Source organism: Vulpes lagopus, chromosome 10 (assembly GCF_018345385.1).
Source record: "Vulpes lagopus strain Blue_001 chromosome 10, ASM1834538v1, whole genome shotgun sequence".
NCBI classification, from domain to species: Eukaryota; Metazoa; Chordata; class Mammalia; order Carnivora; family Canidae; genus Vulpes; species Vulpes lagopus.
Window position 1 is genome coordinate 74,678,120 of NC_054833.1, and position 23,486 is coordinate 74,701,605.

At 37.2% G+C, this 23,486-nt stretch overlaps 1 protein-coding gene across 5 annotated transcripts in view; it reads right to left on the reverse strand.

Moving 5' to 3' along the window:
* PATJ (PATJ crumbs cell polarity complex component) overlaps nt 1-23,486 on the reverse strand; it is a 359,628-nt gene that overhangs the window by 331,898 nt on the left and 4,244 nt on the right. For all 5 annotated transcript variants that reach the window (XM_041770677.1, XM_041770680.1, XM_041770678.1 and 2 more), the window contains exons 2-7: nt 15,616-15,672; nt 15,347-15,513; nt 11,796-11,990; nt 10,287-10,426; nt 3,644-3,839; nt 915-1,043 (exon numbers count right to left, since the gene is read on the reverse strand). In XM_041770677.1, coding sequence (XP_041626611.1) covers nt 915-1,043; nt 3,644-3,839; nt 10,287-10,426; nt 11,796-11,990; nt 15,347-15,513; nt 15,616-15,637 — 849 coding nt within the window. In that variant the 5' untranslated portion in view covers nt 15,638-15,672. The remainder of the gene's footprint in view (nt 1-914; nt 1,044-3,643; nt 3,840-10,286; nt 10,427-11,795; nt 11,991-15,346; nt 15,514-15,615; nt 15,673-23,486) is intronic.

Sequence of the window (23,486 nt, forward strand, 5' to 3'; positions counted from 1 at the left end):
GTCATAACAAATTTCTAAACTGCTTTTCTAAAAACTAAATGCCATGTTTAACATTTTCTTCAATATAAAACTAAATAGGGGATCCCTAGGTGGCGCAGCGGTTTGGCGCCTGCCTTTGGCCCAGGGCATGATCCTGGAGACCCAGGATCGAATCCCACGTCGGGCTCCCGGTGCATGGAGCCTGCTTCTCCCTCTGCCTGTGTCTCTGCCTCTCTCTCTCTCTCTCTGTGTGTGACTATCATAAATAAATTTTAAAAAAAAATTAAAAAAAAAATAAAACTAAATAGTTCATAAGTTCTAAAATGGCCCACCTTTGGGGGCATCTGGCTGGTTCAGTGAGTGCAGCATGTGACTCTTGATCTCAGGGTTGCAAATTCAAGCCCCATGTTTAGGCATGGAGCCTAGTTTAAAAAAAAAAAAAAAAAGAGGCTCATTTTCAGTTTAAACACTGCTAAATAATGAAGGGTAGTCATTTGAATTAAATGCAAGAAAACCATAATTCAAGTGAAATTTACTCCATATAATATTAGGACAAATGTTTATAATCACTGTAACTTCTAAGTTTAGCATTTAGGTCCTTGAAAGATACAATGGGAGAGAGCACAGATATTCAACATACAACACCTATTAATAGCTCTTCAACAAAACATATTGTCCTCTGATGGAATCAAGAAGACTGTCAACCGCAGGCCAAAAAAAAAAAAAAAAACCCAAAAACAGTTGACTTAAGAAATGTAGAAATGTTTCAAATAAAAAACCAAGTGAGTGTATATTAACATTAATGGAAATAAAAAAAATTTTAGCAATACTTAAATTCTAGTTATGGAATCATATATTCTAGTAATCTATGTTATAAAATTACATTTCAAACTATACAATTTAAACTGTATGACACCAAAATGAGAACAACTTACCCGATCTGCTAACCCTCCAGGAACTATTGTCCTCACAACCACGCCACTTGATTTTCCTCCAACTATTCCAAAACCTAATCCAGAGCCATCATTAATGAGCTCGACATCTTCAATATGGCCCCAATGAACCTACAAATTAATGGCAAATAAGAGCCAAAGTGTTAGTGAAACACAGATGCTTAGTTTTCCAATACAATAATTACTAATGGAACAGATATACAACAAATTGAACATGCCTACAAGTAATCAGATCATCCTTCTAGAGTCTAGGAGATATATAAAGATGATCACATGGTCCCTGCCCTTGGGAATCTTATAATCCATAGAAGATCATCTAAAATACAAATAATTAAAATATGAGACAGAATGTTTAATCATAAGACACATAGCTCGAAGAGGATAGAGACATGTTGCCTCCTTCTCCAGTCTGTACCTAATGTCTAGCACAATGCCCAACATGCAAGGAGGAACCAATAAATATGTGTTTACCTGAATTGAAAGAGAATCTTAAAATATTATAAAGATTAGGGGGAAGGTGGAGGCAAAGACAAGAAGTCAAATCCAAAGAAGAATTACGGAAAGCTTAAAGGAAAAGGTAGCATTTTATTGCACTACAAAGAAAAACACACATTTTCAAGACAAAGAGAAATATAAGAGCAAAACAGAACCATATAACAGAATGGGTCAGAGGGGCAAGATGGCGGAAGAGTAGGGTCTCCAGAATGGGTCAAAGATATGGTGAAAAGATTGGATTTACTTACTTGGATAAGCAAAAGGAATAATTGAAGGCTTTAGAAAGGAAGGACGGGAACAGTGGTTTAGGAAGATTAATCGGGTGGCAATGTGAAGGATGAAATTCTGAGGACATGAGGTAAAAGAGAGTAATTAAGCAGGCTCTTATGTGGGAGAGGAAAAGTAGGCCCCATTGAACACATGGGCAAAAAGGACTGTGCAAATCAGACTGAGAGACATAAGCATTTTCCCTCTAGCAGGCTTCCATCAGAAAAGTGCATAAGGGGTGCATGGGTGGCTCAGTGGTTGAGTGTCTGCCTCAGGCCCAGGTCATGATCCTGGGGTCCTGAGATCGAGTTCCATATCAATGTACTTCCTTTAGTACATTTATTCAAATAATAAGCAGGCTCCTCGCAGGAAGCCTGCTTCTTCCTCTGCCTATGTCTCTGCCTCTCTCTGTGCATCTCTCATGAATAAATAAATAAAATCGTTTAAAAAAAGAAAAAGAAAGAAATGTGCATTAGGGGCACCTGGGTGGCTCAGTTGGTTAAGCATCCAATTCTTGATTTCAGCTCAGGTTAAGATCTCAGAGTCCTGAGATCAAGCCCCACATTGGGCTATGTGCTCAGCAGGGACTCTACTTGAGATTCTCTCTCTCCCTCTGCCCCTCTTCCCTACCTGCTCCCTCCCCAAAATAAATAAATACATCTTAAAAAGAAAAGAAAATGTGCATTAAATTCACATTATCTAACTGCGGAACAAAATTCTCCAGATCTCAAGCTCCTTAGGGTATACTTACTGGTTTTACTATTATACTAAGTTGGAAGGTTACTATACAACATTACTATGCAACAAATAACCAGGAATACTGGGATATATAATAAATTCAGGTCTGGAACAACTAGTATCTGGGAAGTAACAAGATTTGCTAAAATATGCCTGAATTAATGATCACAGCTAAAATTGATAGAGTATATATTCTACACCAGGCACTGTGTTTAGCTCTTCATATGCATTCTCCTTTAATCCCTATATTAGTTCTGTGAAGTGGATACTGTTACTAGTTCCAAGTAAAAGCAGAAGAGCCTGAGGAGTGGAGGAGTCAAGGAACCTCTCTGATATGACACAGCTAGGAAGAGGAAGAACTGGGCTTGAACCCACCTTAGCCTGGCTGCAGAGCCCTTGTTCTTAACCACTATGCAAAGCATTCTCCCGCTTTGTTCATTTTAGTTATTATGTAAATTGTGTTGTATAAATATTATGTAAATTGTGTTGTATAAATATCACTAATTACAACAGGGAAAATGTCTATATGTTAATTTTTGTTGTGACCTTGCGCTGTACCCAGACGGTCTATTGTTTCTTTTGTCCCAGTGAATGAAAATTAATCAGCTAGCACTTAGTGTTATACGAAAATAAGATTTATTTGCTTGCATTCTAAAGGTGGAGGCCAAAATCTGTAAAATGTTATAAACCAAGTTTAAAGATTCCCAAAAGAGATGTATACTTTTATTCTTTTAAATTGCTCAGCATACCTGCTTACATGAAAAGGTATGAAAGTAAAGAAAACTTCTATAATTTTGCAGTGTCAATAATCTAGTCATAAACACCCAATATAACTTACAAAAAATATTTTTAAATAAATAACTAAATCTTACTTAAGATATTCAACAGTAAATCTCTAATAAAAATTCTCAGCTTAATTAAGGAACTGCCTACATCACCAAGGAACCTAAGACTATTTCCATCACCAAAAAATTTATGCATAATACAACAGTTTACCTTCTACATTAAATATAATCTTAAATAAGGAGAGTCATAGGACATTGAAAAACAGAATCCTCTGTGAAATATCTTGTTCAATATGCTAATATTTTACTTAGAGATATGATCATCTCTCCTGAAGTATGACAAGTAATACCTTTAAATGTCTTTACACTTCTTAAAATCAGTGGCATAATTCAAAATTAAGTTATTTTTCCAAATTTGCAACTCACTGTTTCAGGCAAAGTTGTATCAGTTAGGTTGATAGAAGTTCTGCTTTTTGTGTGGACCGGTTCCCTGGCCACAACCAGACTCAAAGATCCAGTGGTTTGTTGTAATAATGCAATTGCTTGCTGATGGGAAATGTTTTGATCCAGTGGAGTGTGATTAATAGCCAATATTTGATCATTTTCCCTTAATCTTTGATCCCTTCATATAATAAGAAAATTCCATCATAAGTGACACAATAGCATAATTTTAAAACACCTGTTATTCAAGTGAAGCAGTTTATTTCTTATGGCACTACTTCCTTTAGTACATTTATTCAAATAATCATATAACAGAGCTTTTCAGAGTACTTTTCATCAAAGCACGTATTACCCAATTAATTGATTAAGTGGTGCATCCCTAAACATGTGCATGCACAAGTGCCCATGCACCTGTACACATGGGTGCACACGTGCACAGACACACACACACACACACACACACACACACACACACACACACACACTAAAATCCACCTGGCTAGAAAAATAAGCAAAAACAATGAATGGGGCCCCACTGCCAAGGTTTGAACAAATAAGAACACTGTCCCTATTAACTGCACACCTTCCAACCTGACTTCAACATACCAACCTGACTTCAACATACCGCACTGGGGTATTTGTATCCTCAAATTCGCCAGTAATCTTTCTAGCAGTTATCCTATCTCAATCATCTTCTGCTTCTCTGACATCTGTCAATTATTAGAACTCTCCTTCCAACTCAACAGATGTTGCCTCTAAATCTGTATTTAAGCCCTTCTCTCTGTCCCAAACCCCAACCACTAACCAAAGTAAAAAAAAAAAAAAAAAATTAATTCTTAAAAGAAATTAGCAAAACTTTAAGAAAAAAACTCACTATTATAGCTAGTATTTACTGAGCACTTGTTAGAAACTAGGTACTGTGCTAGATGCATTACAGGCATCATCTCATTTAATCCTCATAACCAACTCTTAGCTACAGGGGTGCCTGGGTGGCTTACTCAGTTAAGCATCCAGCTCTTGATTTTAACTTAGGCATGGTCTCAGGGTTGTGAGATGCAGCCCTACACTGAGCCCCATGTTAGGTCCCATGTCAAGCCCCATGTCGGGCTCTGAGCTCAGCACAGAGTCTGCCTGTGTCTCCCCTCTTGCACTTTCTCTCTCTAAAATAAAGTTTAAAAAAAAAAGTTACATTTTACATGCAAGAAAGTAAAGCCTGGACAAGCTTAGCATCTTATCTTAGTAGACTCTGAAGCATATCATAGTCTTACACCTCAGTGGGATTTCCTCTGATTTATGTATTTGACTTCATTACCTCCCGTGACATCACTCCTCCTCTTCCCATTTCTGCATCATCATCTCTTCAATTCCTTCTTGCCCCCTTTATCAATCTTGCATCCACCCATCTTTTTCCATTCCCCATGTCAAGCATCCAATGGAAAACCTTATCGTAATGCCTAAAACTGAACTTTCAAAATTTCGCAAGGTTTATTTTGCTAGGTTCTCTTTATACTAGTATCACTCAACTCAAAAATGTATAATGATTATCTATGATCAGTGAACCAATAAGGAGAGAGTCAAAGGAAAAAGAACAAATTCTTGTCATCATTGTTTCATAAAAGAACGTTATTAACCTTCAAAATACAAAATCTCCCTGAGACGGGATTTATCTCAAAACAGAGAAATCTAATGCATAAACTCAGAATTATGAAAATTCCATTAGATTGCCCTTATCTTATTCAGGTCATAACAGATTCAGCAAAACTTTGTCATGCATCAGAATTCGGGAACTTTTTTTTTTTTTAAGATTTTATTTATTTATTCATGAGAATACACAGAGAGGAGAGAGAGAGAGAGAGAGAGGCAGAGACACAGGCAGAGGGAGAAGCAGGTTCCATGCAGGGAGCCTGACGTGGGACTCGATCCCAGGTCTCCAGGATCACACCCTGAGCTGTAGGCGGCACTAAACCGCTGAGCCACCGGGGCTGCTCTTTTTTTTTTTTTTTAAGATGTATTTATTTTAGAGAGAGCTAGCAAGAGTGCAGGGGGAGACAGAATCTCCAGCAGATTCTCCTCTGCGCACAAAGCCTAACGCCGGGCTCAATCCCATGACCCTAAGATCATAACCTGAGTGGAAATCAAGAGTCTGATGCTTAAGCAACTGAGACACCCGGGCACCCCTGGTAACTTATTTTCTTTTTTAAAGATCTTATTTTTAAGTAATCTACACCCAACATGGGGCTCAAGCTTACAAGTGTAAGATCAAGAGTTGCATGCTCTACCAAATAAACCAGCCAGGTGTCCCCAGAATTTAGTAACTTCTGAGCTCAGATACAGTGTAAACTTGGTTGGTATTTAAAGACCTGTACATTTGGTCCCAAGTACTCCTTCCAACTTGGCTTCCTCCCCACATAAACCCCTTTTCCAATCATCTTGATCTACTCTTTCCTACTCAAACACGTTTGACATTTCCCACTCTTGTATAGATGGTTTCCTTCATCTCTGATGGCCTTTAATCCTACTCAGCTAAATTCAATCCACCCTCCATGATCCAGCTGAGTGTCTCTCTCTCTCCTACCCTCCCCATCACTTGCCTCATTATCACAGTGCTCTGAATCACTCATTTATCACTCACTGGATATTCATTTATACTAAATATGCTGTTGACAGAGCTAGCCAAATCCTACTAAATTATAAGTTTTCTGAAGATAGACACTCATGTTTTAGATTCTCCTTTGAAACTACCAAATCAGATATGGAAATATCTATTTTTGATGTCAAAATCATTAGTGGCTCTCATAATAAATCAGGTATCATTAAAACTCTTATGCCTGGGCAGCCCGGGTGGCTCAGAGGTTTGGCGCTGCCTTCAGCCCAGGGCATGATCCTGGAGTCCCGGAATCGAGTCCCACGTCAGGCTCCCTGCATGGAGCCTGCTTCTCCCTCTGCCTGTGTCTCTGCCTCTCTCTCTGTGTGTCTCTCATGAATAAATAAGATCTTTAAAAAAAAAAAAACACACACTTATACCTCCTGGAGCACTTGGGTAGCTCACTTGGTTGAGCGTCCGACTTGATTTTGGCTCAGGTCACACTCTCAGCTCAGTTGTGGCATTGAGCCCTGGGTCGGGCTCCCATTGGACATGGCATCTGCTTGGTATTTTCTCTCTCCCTCTCCTTCTGCCTCACCCCAATGCCCCTCTCACTGGCTCTCACTCACTCTCTCTCTCTCTTTAGAAAATAAATACATACATACATATATAATTTTTAAGATGTTGCTTATACATCCTTTTATTAATATTAGGAAAAGCTTATTACATTATAAGAATAAGATATAAAACTGTATATGTTCCATGACCTTGCCTTTATAAAAATAAAACATTCTAACGTATTTCCTAGTTGTCCCAGGGTAGTCAAAGCCCCAGAGTTTGCTTATTACATTTCTATATTTTATAGTTTTCTATTATACATATTACTTCTATGATTTTGATATACATATATTTTGTAAACTGAGAATGTTGCTTGTGCACCTTTCCCCAGCCCTAAAGAGACATTTGTTTTTAAATGGGACCACCCTAGGATAACACCAGAAATCACTTCCATTTTCACGTTTCCGATGTCCTGCTTTCTCTGACTCCTTCACCCAAATTCCTATTCACAGCTTGTTCGTGAAGGAAAATGTCTTAATTAATCCCAAATGAATGAGATACTCTCCAATCTCTTCAACCCTGATGTAACTCATTTTGTATAAGTTCTTAATTTACTCACATTCAAATCTTCTATTTTCTGGAAATCAATCTATTTTAATCTACCTTCCCCCACTACCCAGCAGACTGTCAGGACATTGCATTTCTTTCCAGTTACTACCTGTTCAGGGAATATAAACTCAATCTCAGATAAACAAATTGTAAAGGAGAGAAATCTCCTGGAAAATACGATTTTGATGCATTCTAAAGTTGAACAGAATTAGTTTTACTGCTATTATTATTATTTATAATTTAACTCTGTAGGGCAGCCTGGGTGGCTCAGCAGTTTGGCGCCACCTTCAGCCCAGGGTGTGATCCTGGAGACCCAGGATCGAGTCCCAGGTCGGGTTCCCTGCATGGAGTCCACTTCTCCCTCTGCCTGTGTCTCTGCCTCTCTCTGTGTCTCTCATGAATAAATAAATAAAATCTAAAAAAAAATTAACTCTGTATATATTGAATTCATACTTTGCATTTAAGAGGATACAAGTTCTTGTCTTCATTGCAACATTCAAAAACAATGAATGACTTTGAGAGCCAATGGGCCTAAAGGTTTAAGGTAAACTCCTAAAATAACACAATTCTATGTGGAAAGTCCTCAAGAAAAAGGAAGACCTGATCATGAAAACCACTTAACATGATCTATAAGGTCATGCATGACTGATCCCACCTCTCTCCAGTCCTTTCTGGTAGTCTCTTGTACTCAACTCCCATACCAGGTACGAGCCTCACTCCAAGGATAGAAGCTATGTTCATCTCTCTACAGGACTACTGCTCACAATAGTCTCTGTATTCCTCTGACACCTTCTGCTCTTTGCAGATCTTACTATCTTCTCTCAAGTTCCCTTTTAAGTACTGCTGTCTCTGGGATGCCACCTGACTGCTTAGCCTTGGGTCAAGGCTCTTTACACACTGACATATCAAACTCCTCTTTTTGAAAATGCTCACCTCAATCCATAACTACAGACTTAGTATAGAGTAGCTCAGACATAAGGATTGACCACAAAAAGGTTGCACAGGGGCACAGGGGCACCTTGGTGGTTCAGTCAGTTAAAGGTCTTCCTTTGGCTTGGGTCATGATCCCAGGGTCTTGAGATCGAGCCCTGCATCAGTCTCCCCACTGAGTGAGGAGCCTGCTTCTCTCTCTCTCTCTCTTTCGCTCTGCCACTCCCACTACTTGGGCTCTCTCACACCCTCTCTCTCAAAATAAAATTTTAAAAAAGAGCATGCATCATTGAAGATACACTAAAAACACTGAATTGTACACTTTAAGATGGTGACATTTATGGTATGTGAATTGTAAACCAATAATTTTTTAAGTTAAAAAAACTTAAAAGTTGGGCCAATAAAAGTTAAATAAGTTTTTTGTCAAGGGACTTCACAGCCTCAAGTAAACTATTGGTAAGTGACTCTACGTCCAGGGTCACCTGAGATTGTCAAGTTTGCTAGAATAGCCCTACTCTATACCTGATGTCTCAGTGTTACTAAAAGTACCCCCTCTTAGACCCAAAACTATCCCAACATGGACAATAAACTATATGGTTACCCTAACTATATATATACCCAATCTCCAAGAACAGCATAGGATTTCACAAATATATCTGACTACTTCTAAAGTTCCTTAGAACATACTTGAGGAAATGCTGTATGAAATGGCAGTACAAAAGCTGTAAAGTCATGGAAATCCATTATTTTTGAATATTCAGTTCGGGAGACTAGAAGTGATGCCCCCATGAATGGAGAATGTAAATTCAAACATTTATTATTGGCCGAGAATTTTTACACTAATAGAAAACCACTACTGCTGCTGTTTCTTTAACAGGGCAGTAGTAATGTAATAAATAACGTGCTTGTTAAAAATAAACAAAAGATTTACATATACCCCTCAAAATAATAAAACAACAGTACAAGTGCAATAGGGGGGAATCATACAGATTTGAGGAAGCTGAGCCACCCAGGTCCCAAGGAGGCTTTTCATTGACAAAAGAAATAATCAATAATGTGATAGGACCACCAAAACAGTTGTTATAAGCTTAAGTTTAATAAACCACCCAGTAGGGACACCTGGGTGGCTCAGAGGTTGAGTGTCCGCCTTTGGCTCAGGGTATGATCCCAGGGTCCCGAGATCGACTTCCACATCGGGCTCCCCACAGGGAGCCTGCTTCTCCCTCAACCTGTGTCTCTGCCTTTCTCTCTGTGTTTCTAATGAATAAATAAATAAAATCCTTAAAAAAAATAAACCACTCAGTATGCAGAATGCAAATTTCAGTATATCCATCTTACTGGTCAGACATAGCTAAAATATCATGTTCAATTATGGGAGAGGATTGTGGGATAGAAAGAGCACTAACTTTGCAGTCAGGCTGTCTTGGAATCATATCATGGCTCACATTTCCAGCATTAATAGCTCTGTGACTCCAGGTAAAACAATGAACCTCTCTGAAACTCAGCTTTCTCATCTACAGAACAGAGTAATGACACTCTTAGCTAGATTGCTGCCATAAGTACACATGAGAATATCTGCAAAAGGTCTGACAAATATATATGAAAAGGGAAAGTATTTTTTTATTTAATTTTTTAAAAAGATTTTATTTCTTTATTCATGAGAGACAGAGAGAGAGAAAGAGAGGCAGAGACACAGGCAGAGGGAGAAGCAGGCTCCACGCAGAGAGCCCAATGTGGGACTCGATCCTGGGTCTCCAGGATCATACCTTGGGCTGAAGGCAGTTCTAAACTGCTGAACCACCTGGGCAACCTGGGTTGCCCAAAAAGGGAAAGTATTAACTGCTTTGTTAACTGTTTTTATTACTAGGTTCTTATTATCTTTAGAATAATGTTTTCAGAAGTATCAGAAAAAAAAATTAGCAAAAGGCAAAAGAACATTCTCCTCACCTGTCTGCTATACTCCCTGGTTGCACCTCCTTCACAAAGATATCAACTTCTCCCAGATTTTGACTTCTAAGGGCCACCACACTAAATCCAAGGCCTCCAGTTGAAGGCCGTTCTATATCAATATATTCAATTTGCCGGCCCTAATGAAAGGGGATTTAAAAAAAAAAAGAAAAAGTCAGTGAAATCCATTTAACCACTGTACCCTTTCCAAAGAAATGAAATTACTATTTTCATGAATAACACAAAAAACAGTTCCCCTAAGTCATCTGTATCAAAACAAACAAACAAAAAAACCTACACACACACACACACACACACACACACACACACAAAAGCAAAAAATCCCTCAGCATTTCAGCAATAAATTATTTCTGGAAATCCTCTCACTTTATTACTTTCAGTAGAACATAAGAGGGAATGTGCAGCATTCCACCACCTCAGGGAATCAAAGAGGTATTTTCAGACTTCATTCACATTATGAAATGAAACCCAAACTGGATGAAAATTCCTGAGAAAAACAACTTTTTCCACAGTAAATCCTATATTACTTTTTATACTGAATCCAAATTCTCTACAAGCAAAATATATTTTTTAATGAGGAAAGCCAAATAGATATCAAACATACACTAGTGTTCAGCCTAAGTTACAACCTGCTGCATTTGTTAGGGTTGTGTTTTTAATTATATAGTGGAATTAATTAATATTCCATTTTATTAGATTAATTCAAAAGATTATAGAAAGGCCACCATTCAGATGGGTTCTATGTGTAATAAAAAATATTTGATTGCTTTACTTAATAATTACATTTATGACATGAGAACTTCATAAGTGTAATCACATAACAAAAGCATCACATAAAAATAATTATTAGAAAGTTAAGAGGATAAAGCTATAAAGTTAAAAAAGGAATTAGGTATAGATTATTTAAATATTTCACCTTAAACAGATTCTTTTTAACCTTAAAATTCAGCTTTCATTTTTTAAAGACACTTATTAGAAGGTGAGTTAAACAAATACAAAGCTAACACATCCAAAAATCCAACTCTATTTAATTTTTAATAGGTATTGGGGACAAAACTGGATTATTCTTCAATTTTTTTCTGAGATTTTCTAAATCATTATCTCTAACTCCCATTAATTCTGTTTTGATAAAAAATTAAAAACAGCTTCAAAGGAATTTCATCACTTCTGGTAGACATCAATCTTCCTATAATCAAAATCATAAGAATCTTTTGTAGATATGTGTAGATATGTGCTAAATTGGAGTAATTGTCTAAAAACTGCTTACCACACAGATATTTTCCTTATTAATTTTAACCCAATAAATTTCCAATACACAGGTTAGAAAATAGTATCAATCTTTTCTAACAAAATAAAGATGCAAGCAAGCCACACAAAGTAGCAAATTTTAAGGCAAAATGAGAGAGTATTTTTCTTTTTAAAGAGTATTGTTTAATCTATAACAAGAGAAAGATAGCTAAATAGTCCCATGACAAGATATAACTTTACCTGTGCCATCTGTTGGATGACTGAGTTAAAGTCTTCATTTCCTGACTTAGGAGTCCAAGGAAATAACCCAGAGACAGTCAAATTATTAGAAGGTCTTTGAGCATTCCCATTAGCAATGGCACTGTCTGTAAACACTAATAAACCTTTCCTAGAAAAATCAAAGTTGGTCGAACAATCTGAGGGTATGTGGCTGAGCTGTTGAAGAGAAAAACAAAAAGAATCATCAATAGAAACCTACAGAAAAAAAAAAAAAAAAGAAAAAAGAAACCTACAGAAAATAAATATTTCTATTCACTAAATATTCTTTTTTGCCCATTACATATATAATCTGCATATTAAATATTTACATATAAAAACACAGATATATGAATCTGTGTTTGTAAAGCTATAAATTTTTTTATCTAGTATTACACAGAATATTTTTAAGATTTTATTTATTCATGAGAGACACAAAGAGGCAGAGACATAGGCAGAGGGAGAAAGCAGGCTCCCTCAGGGAGCCCAATGCAGAACTTGACCCTGGGATCACAACCTGAGCCAAAGGCAGACACTCAACCACTGAGTCACCCAGGTGCCCTATACAGAATATTTAATAGTTTAAAATATGTTGCTTTCTGGGGCACCGGGTGGTTCAGTCAGTTGAGTGTCAACTCTTGGTTCCAGCTTGGGTTAAGATCTCAGGGTCACAAGATTAAGGAGTCTGCTTGAGATTCTTTCCCTCTCCTCTACTCCTCCCTCTTCCTCTGCCCTCTCCCAGCTCACATGCGCTCTCTAAAATAAATAAATCTTAAAAAAAAAAAAAAATGTGTTGCTTCCTGCCTTCTACCATTACCTCATTAACAGCATGTACAACAGTTCATTACACTTCACATATACATCCAATCAGTCGGATAAACATCTAAGACACTGAGCCCTTTTGCATTTCCATGTAGAAGGCCACAAAAAAATCCACAGGTAATTTCAACAAAAATAACAATAACAGTATTTACTGAATGATTGCTATGAGCAAGGTCTATACCAAACTCTTATATATTATCTCATTTAATCCTTATAACAGACCTCAGAGATAATATTATTCCATTTGCAAACATGAAAACTAAGACACATAGGTTAAGTAATTTGCCCAAGATTAGTGGCAAATGAATCACAGAGATACTTAAACATCATAGAAAAAAAAAAAGGGGGAGAGAGAATCCTGTAATTATGGTGAATAGGAAAATAGAGGTTAATTTTTTAAATATCATTGGCTGATTTGAGTGCTACCACACTGGAATAAAGGTAACATCAAAAACGAATGTCAGGGCCATGATCCCACGTTCCTGGGATGGAACCCCATGTCAGGCCCCCTGTTCAGCTGAGTTTGTTGCCCTCCACACCCACCTTTGCCTCCCCAACCCACATTCTCTCTTGTTCACTCTCTCTCAAGTGAATAAATAAAAGCTTACAAAAAAAAAAAGAACAAATATCAACAGGATCTGATAGACAAAAATCAACACCCATCAAAATTTTATGAAAACACTAAAAAAAAATCAGATTTTACAGTTGAATGAATAAAAATATGATTATGCATATAACAACTCTAAACTGTATAAATATAAAAGACTGTTATTATGATGGATGGGTTGGTCGAATCCACTCTTAGTCCAGTAACAGATGTGTAATGACCTTTCCCAATTTCTGTTGCTACCAACAGCATTCACTGTTGCACTATAGGATTCATCCCATGACCAAGGAATACAGAAAGCAGACCACCAATATGGGAAATGCTAAAATTATGGTATAAATTCTGATCTGGAGAAAGAAATTCACAGAGACATATGCACAGGGTTTAATTCTTAATTAGTTATAAGAAAAATCACTTGCTAAATATTTATGGTCATTTTGGTGTATCAGCAAAAACCACTGTTTTCCCAAATTTTATTAATTTTCTCTTAACAGCCATGATACATTATCTCCAATTACATTTAAAATTCTGCCAATGAGGGATCCCTGGGTGGCGCAGCGGTTTGGTGCCTGCCTTTGGCCCAGGGCACGATCCTGGAGACCTGGGATCGAATCCCACGTCGGGCTCCCAGTGCATGGAGCCTGCTTCTCCCTCTGCCTGTGTCTCTGCCTCTCTCTCTGTGTGACTATCATAAATAAATAAAAATTAAATTAAATTAAATTAAATTAAATTAAATTAAATTAAATTAAAATAAAATAAAATAAAATAAAATAAAATAAAATAAAATAAAATAAAATTCTGCCAATGGGACGCCTGGGTGGCTCAGTGGTTAAGCGCCTGCCACATCAAGTGCCACATCAGGCTCGCTGCTTCTCTCTCTGCCTATGTCTCTGCCTCTTTATCTGTGTGTCTCTCATGAATGAATGAATGAATGAATGAATAAAAATAAATAAATAAAATAAAATTCTGTCCAAAGTAATCCATAGGATAGCTACTATTCAAGCCCAGCTTGTAGAATAGATGATTTAAAATCAATTTGTCATCCGAGACCCCAAAACATAGCAACCAAGAGCACAACTAAAACTATTAATTTCTAGTACTCTAAGAAGAGGTGCTATGTATCCAATAAGTCAACACTCGTGTATGTAGAAACTGCAAAAGTCCAGGTACTATGCTATATGTAGTGGAGGAAACATAAGTAAAACAGGAGTTATAATGCTAAAACTTTCTGATCAGAATATCTGTGACATTTAATACTTACTTTGATAAGTATTTGACAAGCATTTTTTTTAAGATTTTATTTATTTATTCATGAGAGACACAGAGAAGTATAGACATAGGCAGAGGGAGAAGCAGGCTCCTTCCAGAGAGCCCCATGTGGGACTCTATCCTTGGACCCGGGATCATATCCTGAGCTGAAAGCAAACGCTCAAATGCTGAGCTACCCAGGCATCCTAAGCATTTGATATTTGAGAGGTGTAAATAATATGCTACAAGGCTATGATCACTTCTTGCTAGAAAAAGACATCATGAAGAAAATACATTTTATGTATTTTCTAAACACCATTTTATGTTTTAAAGAAAATGCTGGAAAAAAAAGAAGAAAGAAAGAAAGAAAGAAAGAAAGAAAGAAAGAAAGAAAGAAAGAAAGAAAGAAGAAACAGAAAGAAAGAAAGAAAGAAAGAAAGAAGAAAGAAAGAAAGAAAGAAAGAAAGAAAGAAAGAAAGAAAGAAAGAAAATAAATAAATAAATGTTGGGAAGTCTGAAAACACCTGACCTTTACATATTTAAATAAGTGCAACTTATATTCTAAAACCAAACACAAAATTTATCATAAACATTTTAAGTAGGCTTTATGCCCAACATGGGGCTTGAACTCAAGACCCCAACAGAAACATTCATATGCTTTACAGAGTGAACCAGCCAGGTACTCCCCCATAAACATTTTTAAACTATCCATGCCAATGCTACCTACAGGTCATAGGGCCCAGTAGAGTCTTCTTGCTGAATTAAGCACACTTAGAGACAGTTGGTCTGTCTCTATCTCCTTCTATCGTCTTTGCTGTTTTGAATAAACCAACATGTAAAATCCTGATGAGTAACTTACTTGCCCTTTCAGTTGCTTGATGGACTGCTGAAGTGTGAGTATTTGATTGAAGAGAGGGCTCTGTAGTGTCTCATAAAACAGAGAGAGCTTCTCATTCTGTGATGTGTCCCCCTTTTCCTGCAGTTTCATTTTTAGGCGATCAAGAACTTGTAGGACCTGCAGTTTATCTTGTTTGAAGAAGGATAATCAGAGCACAAGTTAATCCCATCGTACATTCCATTTTCCAACCATTAATTAATTTTACTGATAGAAGTATATATCTAGTGTACCTGGAGCAGGATTTTCAGGCATTTTGAATTATTGTCTTCAATCCCTTTTAAAGAAACCTAAAGAAAAATTTCAAAATGCAAAAGGTGGTTTTTCCATTAGTGTATAGTGGCTTATAGTTCTATTAAAGAAAAGCTCTAAGAACATTCTTCATCAAAAGACTTCACACAAATTAAAATTACAATAAGGTGCCACTATATACCCACTAAGATGGCTAAAACTAGAAAAATAAAGACAATTTGTTGAGTGTTGACAAAGACGTGAAGAAACTAGAACTCTCAACATCACTAGTAGGAACATAAAATGGCACATACAACTTTGAAAAGTTGTTTGGTAGTTTCTTACAGAGTTAAAAATACACTTACTATATGACTTAGCACTTCCACTCCTAAATACTTACCCAAAAAAATGAAAATACAAACTCACAAAAGACCTATATGTGAATGTTCATTGCATTTTTATTTACAAAAGCCCAGAACTAATAACAGATGAATATATAAGCAAACTATAGAATGAAAACAGAATGCTCAGAAATAAAAAGGAAAAAAATTATAAATATATACAACATGGATCGATCTCGAAAACAGTATGTTGAAGGAAAAAAAACAAACAAAGGTTACAGACTGTATGATTCCATTCACATGAAGTTCAATCTATAGTTCTAGATTTGTTTACCTGGGCAGGTAGAAAGGAGCTGAATGGTAAGGGATTTAAAGGAGCTTTTGGGGTAATCTTTCTAAATTTTGAATTTAGAATTCAAATTAGAATTCAAATTTAGAATTTTGGGGTACTTACTGTATTCACAGATGTATATATTTGTCAAAATTCGTTGACCTACATTTTTTTTTTTTTTTTGAGAGATACAGAGAGAGGCAGAGACACAGGCAGAGAGAGAAGCAGGCTCCCCACAGGGAGCCGGATGCGGGACTAGATCCCTGGACTCCAGGATCAGGACCTGAATGAAAGGCAGCCGCTCAACCGCTGAGCCACCGAGGTGCCCTAACCTACATATTTTATTTATTTATTTATTTTTTTTTTTTAAATATTTTTTTTAATTTTTCATTTATTTATGATAGTCACACAGAGAGAGAGAGAGAGGCAGAGACATAGGCAGAGGGAGAAACAGGCTCCATGCACCGGGAGCCCGACGTGGGATTCGATCCCAGGTCTCCAGGATCGCTCCCTGGGCCAAAGGCAGGCACCAAACCTCTGCGCCACCCAGGGATCCCCTAACCTACATATTTTAAATCAGTACATTTTATTGTTCACAAATTATACTTCAATAAAGTTGATTTTGATCCTGAACTGGAAAAGAACATCTAAATTATTTAAGAGATGAAGATTTTAGAGAGATTAGGAAAAAAAAAAAATCTCCAAGGTACACAGTTCCAGATTCCTACCAGTCATCTGAATCTCCAAAACCTAACTACTCAAAATATTGGCATTTTCTGCTTTTATTCCAGTGATTTATTCAAACTGGCCTAAAATGTAATGTAATCACAACTGAAAATGCTAGCAAAATCCTCTGCTATGACCAGAATGGCACTTTCACAGTGGTCATTTATACTAATGGTACACTAAGTTGTAGTGAACCATCAAAGAAATAGAGTATTATATAGTCAAAATCCTCTTAACATTAACTCTGGATATAGTCACCGAATGAGGTCTTTATCTTCAAATTCAAGGTCACAAAGTAAGAAAGCCTATTAAAAGCCAGTAAGGGATGCCATCTGCATTGATAAAAGGTCCAAGTATTCCATCCAAATGTTCACTGGATTCAGTGAGAACTACCAAAGAACAGCTGAATAGGGTGTCACAGAGACACTACTGATGAGCTCAGCATCTCAATTGTGCGACCTTTCAAACTACCCATTGACAGGTAACTGAGTAACAAAAGACCATTACAATGGCACTGTCCTTTTCTATAGCAGCCTGAAGCCCTAGAGGATTGACAAGAGCAGCTCTGCAGTCATTAATACATCAACCTCTCTGAAAGAAAGAATGCAAGCTGAAACTCTGAGATGCAATTCTTTTACTGTCAGATTGGCAATTTTTTTTTAAATTAATAGCATGTACTCTAGATGTCATGGAAAAACAGGTGGGAATATAAATTTGCAATCTTTTAAGAGAGCAACTTAGCAATAGCTATCAATATATTAAACCTGCATTCTCTTTTACTCGGAACAATACTTCTGAGGCTCTCTCCTAAAGAAATACTTGCAAAGGTCACACAGATGCATTGTACAAGGATACTTACTTCATTGTTGAGAACAAAACTCCTGGAAAAATTAAACTCTTAAAAGCAATCTGTCATTGTAATAATAAAGTAGTTTGGAATATACTGAAATGAGAACGGGAGGAAAATAGTTAACAGTAAGCCTGTGGCTGCCTCTTTCAGGGAGGGATTCCCAGCTTGATAACCAGAACCCCTTGCAAACATCCTCAAGGTTTTTATTTTTTCCTCAAGGTTTTTAATAGATAACAGCCCCTCATTTTTAAATGTCAGGAAATACCTGATCTGTCTTAATTGCTTTTTATACATAATCTGAGAATGTATGGATTATGGGTCATGGCTGACTAGAAGATAGGAGATAATCACACAGACACTTTCTGTATGTGTAAGTAATGGAATATAAAACTCAGGATTCCCCAAACACAAAAGGTTTCCTTTGAGAAAAATGTGTTTATACATACTGAGAATTTGGTTAGTAACCTAAAACAAAAACGTGTTCTAAGGTTGAATTTACTCCTGTAAACAAATTAAAAATTACAGTTAAAGTCTGACAGAAATACATTTATAAGGGATTTAATGTCAATCTATATGTAACTAGGTATTTTAAATGTGTCAATAACATGTCCTAAGAAGAAAAATGACATTCTTTGGGATGCCTACTGGCCAGGTAGAGTTTCTCCAGCAAGAAACGTCCATGCCTACCTCCTGCCTGTAACCGCTGAATCATGAGTAAGGTCTGGTGATGTTTGATCTCTTGTTCGCATGAGCATGCTTTGATTCAACCCTCTATGTTAACACAAGGATGTTATCAAACATACACACTTGAAGAGGGCAAACAGAAACTTTCAGGATATGTGCATTATTCTTTCTGTAAGAAAAAAATATGTATCTCTATGTAGGTTTTAGTGATTACTTCTAGAATGTGGGGATGGGGAGATAAAAAAGATTAGACTCTAACAGATTTTAGTGCTGTCTGAACTTTATTTTATAACTTAAAAATTAGAAAAGGGGGCACTAGATGGCTCAGGTAACCATCTGTCTTCAGTTCAAGTCATGATTTCAGGGTCCTGGGATGGAGCCCTGGATCAAGCCCGCAATGGGCTGCTGGCTCAGTGGGGGACCTGCTTCTTTCTCTCCTTCTGCCTGCTGCTCCCCCTGCTTGTGCTCTCTGTCAAATAAATAAATAAAATCTTAAAAAAAAAAAAAAACTAAACTAAAAAAGACATAAGATAATGGCTAAGATGGCCTAATGAGAGAGCAAGCAGGTACAAAGATAATGACAACACAACAGGACAATTATATTGTAAGGCATAGACATCAATAGCAGAGGTGTATGACATGTGCTAAGTGAAATCACAAGGGGAGAGGGACTAAACCTGGGTGGGGATGGTTAGAATGCTGGAATGAGAACACATTAGAAACTTCTTTTATAAAGGCTAAAGAAAGAGGTGTAAAAGGAGAGTGATCATTTGCCCTCATTTGCCTAAAATAGTCTCAGAATACAGAACATCATTATAGATAGTGTTCCATTTCTCTCTCAAAAGTGCTGCAGTTACTGATAGAAAAGATGTGGCATACACACGCACACACAAATAGGTATTATTCAGCCATAAAAAAAAAAGAGAGACTTTGCCATTTGTGACAACATAGATGGGCCTACAGAGTATTATGCTAAGTGACATAAGTCAGAGAAAGATAAATGTCGTATGATTTCACTTATACGTGAAATCTAAAAAAATAAAACGAGTAACCAAACAAAAACAAAAACCACCTCTTAAATAGAACTGATGGTTGCCAGAGAGGAGGTGGGTGGAGGGATAGATAAAGATGATTAAGAGGTACAAACTTTCATTTATAAAATTTTTAAAAATTGTGTCAGTTTGAATGACATATAGGGCTACCCTTGGTCAGTGGTATTCAAATTTTGGCATGCATCAGAATCACCAGGAGGGCTTGTTGAAACACAACTTGCCAGGGCTCACCCTCAGAGTTTCCAATGCTGCAGGTCTGAAGAAAGCCAGAGAATTTGCAGTTCTAACAAAGTTCCTGTGTGATCCTGACACTACTAGCCTAGAGACTGTACACAGGTAAAAGCTCACAAATTTCTGTGAGGAATATTAACTAGCTTTAAATGACCTAGTATAAGGTCTCTGGACATAGGAAATAATATTGTTTTTGTGTTGGGGGGATTGTTTTGTTTTTTGTTTTTGGGGCTTTTTTCTTACTGCAAATGTGGACTGCAAAATGGATGCTTGGTTCACAGAAAGATAAGTACCCAAACTGAGAATAAGCATTTAGAAACCATGCAATGTGGCAGAGTAATGCTGATCTATTCAATTTAGTAATATAACCTTGACTTACCTTTTATTTCTTTTTTTAATGTCATTTTTTTTAACAATTCATTTTTCCAATAAATAATGCTACAAAAATATCAGTCCTTAAAAGAGTGGGGGTGCAGGGAAATCCTGATCTCTTCACCAACAGTTTAAGAAGCACAGACTTAAATAGACTTTGAGAGGGTCCTTGTAAATAATGCTAAGTAGACTGGTCTTTATCCTGTAAGCAACAGGAAGTAATTAAAGGCTTTTAAGTAGGGATGTATTGAGTCCAGATTTCTATTTAAAAAGGTAATTCTGGTAATAGGATAGATTAGTGGTCTTCAAACATTTTTAAACACACATTCCCATCAGTGAGAATATGTTGACTGTTTACCTTACTTTTTTATAATTATATACACATACTATTATAAGTTACATGTCATATGTTTTAAAACATACATAAAATAAAAATGCCATGACAATAAGGTAAAAACACTAAAAAGCAAGGGTTTATTGTCATCTTCCTACCATCCCAATGGATCACCCTGTACATTTTGGAATCCATGGTGTAGAGTATTCCTCGGTAAGGGTTACGAGTAAAAACTGATTGGCTATCCAACCTCTGACTGATATTTAATAAAAGCTAAACTTTGTCCACCAAGCAGGTCTGGAAAATTACTACAGTCCACGGTGTTAGGTAATATCTAGGGAAGAGGACTAAAGCCTTCAGAGTATACAAGGACAGAAAGAAGAAATACAACACTCGACAGCTGAATATCCAGGAAGCAGTGTACAGGCTAAGTGGTCTTAAGAAATCTTCTACCGGGATCCCTGGGTGGCACAGCGGTTTGGCACCTGCCTTTGGCCCAGGGCGCGATCCTAGAAACCCGGGATCGAATCCCACGTGGGGCTCCCGGTACATGGAGCCTGCTTCTCCCTCTGCCTGTGTCTCTGCCTCTCTCTCTCTCTCTCTCTCTCTCTCTGTGTGACTATCATAAATAAATAAAAATTTTAAAAAAAATTTAAAAAGAAAAAAAAATCTTCAACCAAACAACTCTGAACTATTTGACTATGCTGAGAAACAGGGAATTTTAAGTTTGTTTAAACATGGTAAAGCAGAGTCTAACTTGTCAGAGATAGGCTACCTAGAATTGGTCATCGCCTGGATATTAAAAAGCCACAGTGTGCCGCTATCCTCATAGTTGTACAGAGAAGGCATAGTTATTATGCTCAGTGGCTTCCACTCCATCATTGATCAAGAGAGTTTGAGCCATGAATTTTTCATGTCTGGTTCACTGTAGGATTTGACTGAAGGAAATTATTATAATATTGTGGCTTTTCCTTAATACCCATGCCTTTAGCCATCACCAATTAATGGAGTATTTGAAAAAAGTGATGCAGAGATACAAATTTGATTTAAATTTCTAGGTGGAGGAAACTTATTGAATAGATTTATTAACCTCCTCAGTTCAAGAACTGAAGTGAAATAAGGACCCTGAGAAACATACTTTTCAGATTCCCTATAGCACACAGAATAAAACACCCCAAGACATCATATACTTCTACCTTGAACATTTGGGAGAAAAAGATCACTGGCAATCAGTTTGGCGAACTACAGGTATTCAGTATCTAACTGCAGATATGAATTGGGAGATCACAAACTCCTCATTGGAATTCTCCAGAGTGCAAGGGAACCAGGGAGTTCGAACAGTCTAAAAGCCATTAACTTTAAATGAAGTCAGGATTTCAGAAGTAAAAAAAAAAAAAAGGATTTCAGAAGTTATTCAATAATACAAGTCCATAAACAAATTAAAGTTGCTATTGCTTCCTTTGGTGTGCAAAGCTCAGGTTGTATCTAATTATCATGCCTTTGTCCCCAAAGCTCAGCATTTGTGAGGTACCAATTAAATGGGAAACAAACACTCCTAGCCAAAGTAAACACATCTGCTACCATGCTAATGTGGATTCAAGACAGTTGTCATAGTCTTGTATCCCTAACAACTGACGAGGCCTTTTCTTAAACCCGTTACATGTAAAAGATAATATATTTTTGGCTGCTGCCAAAACACTACATTCCTGGAATTCTAGAAACAGATATATAAATTCCAGAACAATGTTGGTATTTTGGGGCCATAAGCTTAAGCGTAAGCAACGCTTAATCAAGTCCACTGAATGCTGAAATTGAAGATGAACAATACCATTGATAAACTCAGAATCAGAACTGAACTGAGTCAGTTCTTCAGACTAAGCCAGTTGGCTAAGTACTAATTTTCTTATTGAACTATTCAAAGTAAATCAATGCATATCAATATTCTGCCTGTGACTTGGCCAGTGTTTAAGAAGGAAGTTAAACTGTTTTATGGTAATCTTTTGTATTTCTGTTGGCAGTTTTCTCTAATGATTGACCAAAAAAAAAAAAAAAAAAAAAAAAAAATCCCCAAATCTGAGCACTTTTCACACTTGTGGATCTCTAACTAGTGTAACTACTGTAACTAGTCCCCCACTGGGAAGATCCAGGCATTCATAAATGATTACTTTCCACCTCAAATATTCTGTTCAATTCTCCCCACGCTGTAGGCTGTATGCCCTTCTCTCCAGAAATACCATCAGGACACTTTCCGGCATGCTTTGTGATATTCCAAACAATCCTAGAAATTGTGAAATAGACCAAACAAGGTTTGCCACCAATGTTCATCTTCCTCTCCTTCTTCCTCCTGACCTTTTCCCAAGACCATTTTATCTGTCACTAAATCACATAATTCACCTTTTGGTGTCTACTAAGCAGCAAACGCAAGGTCATTCTGTAAAACATCTCCTTTATCTTAACAACATAGTATTAGTATCACCCTCAATCTGCAGTTGCAGAGAACTTGCTAAAACTTCAAAAAAGCAGGAAGAGAAATTTCACCTTGGGAGGAGGGAAGGTCAACTGTTAATGACTTTAAAAATGAAAGTTGGATATTTCACATTTTTAACGGAGAGAGAATGTTTGTCAACCTTACCCTCAACATCCACTTAACTCACTACCCCTCCTACCATACTCTTGTCCTGGGGCTTCATTAAAATCTCCAGAAATTAACTCCAAAGGGTCCTGACTGCCCTTTTCAAGGCAAAAGTCTTATCCAGCCCCTATTGTCAAAGTCACAATGATCAATTAGGGGCCAAAGCTACCTACTAACTAGGTAAGATATGCAGAGCATTGGGGCGGGGGGGGGGGGGGGGGGGGGGGGGGGGGGGTGGGGGGGGGTGGGGGGGGGTGGGGGTGGGGGGAGGCAGGACTGGTTTTGTTTTTGTTTTTAAGAGTAAGATCAACATGAGAGAA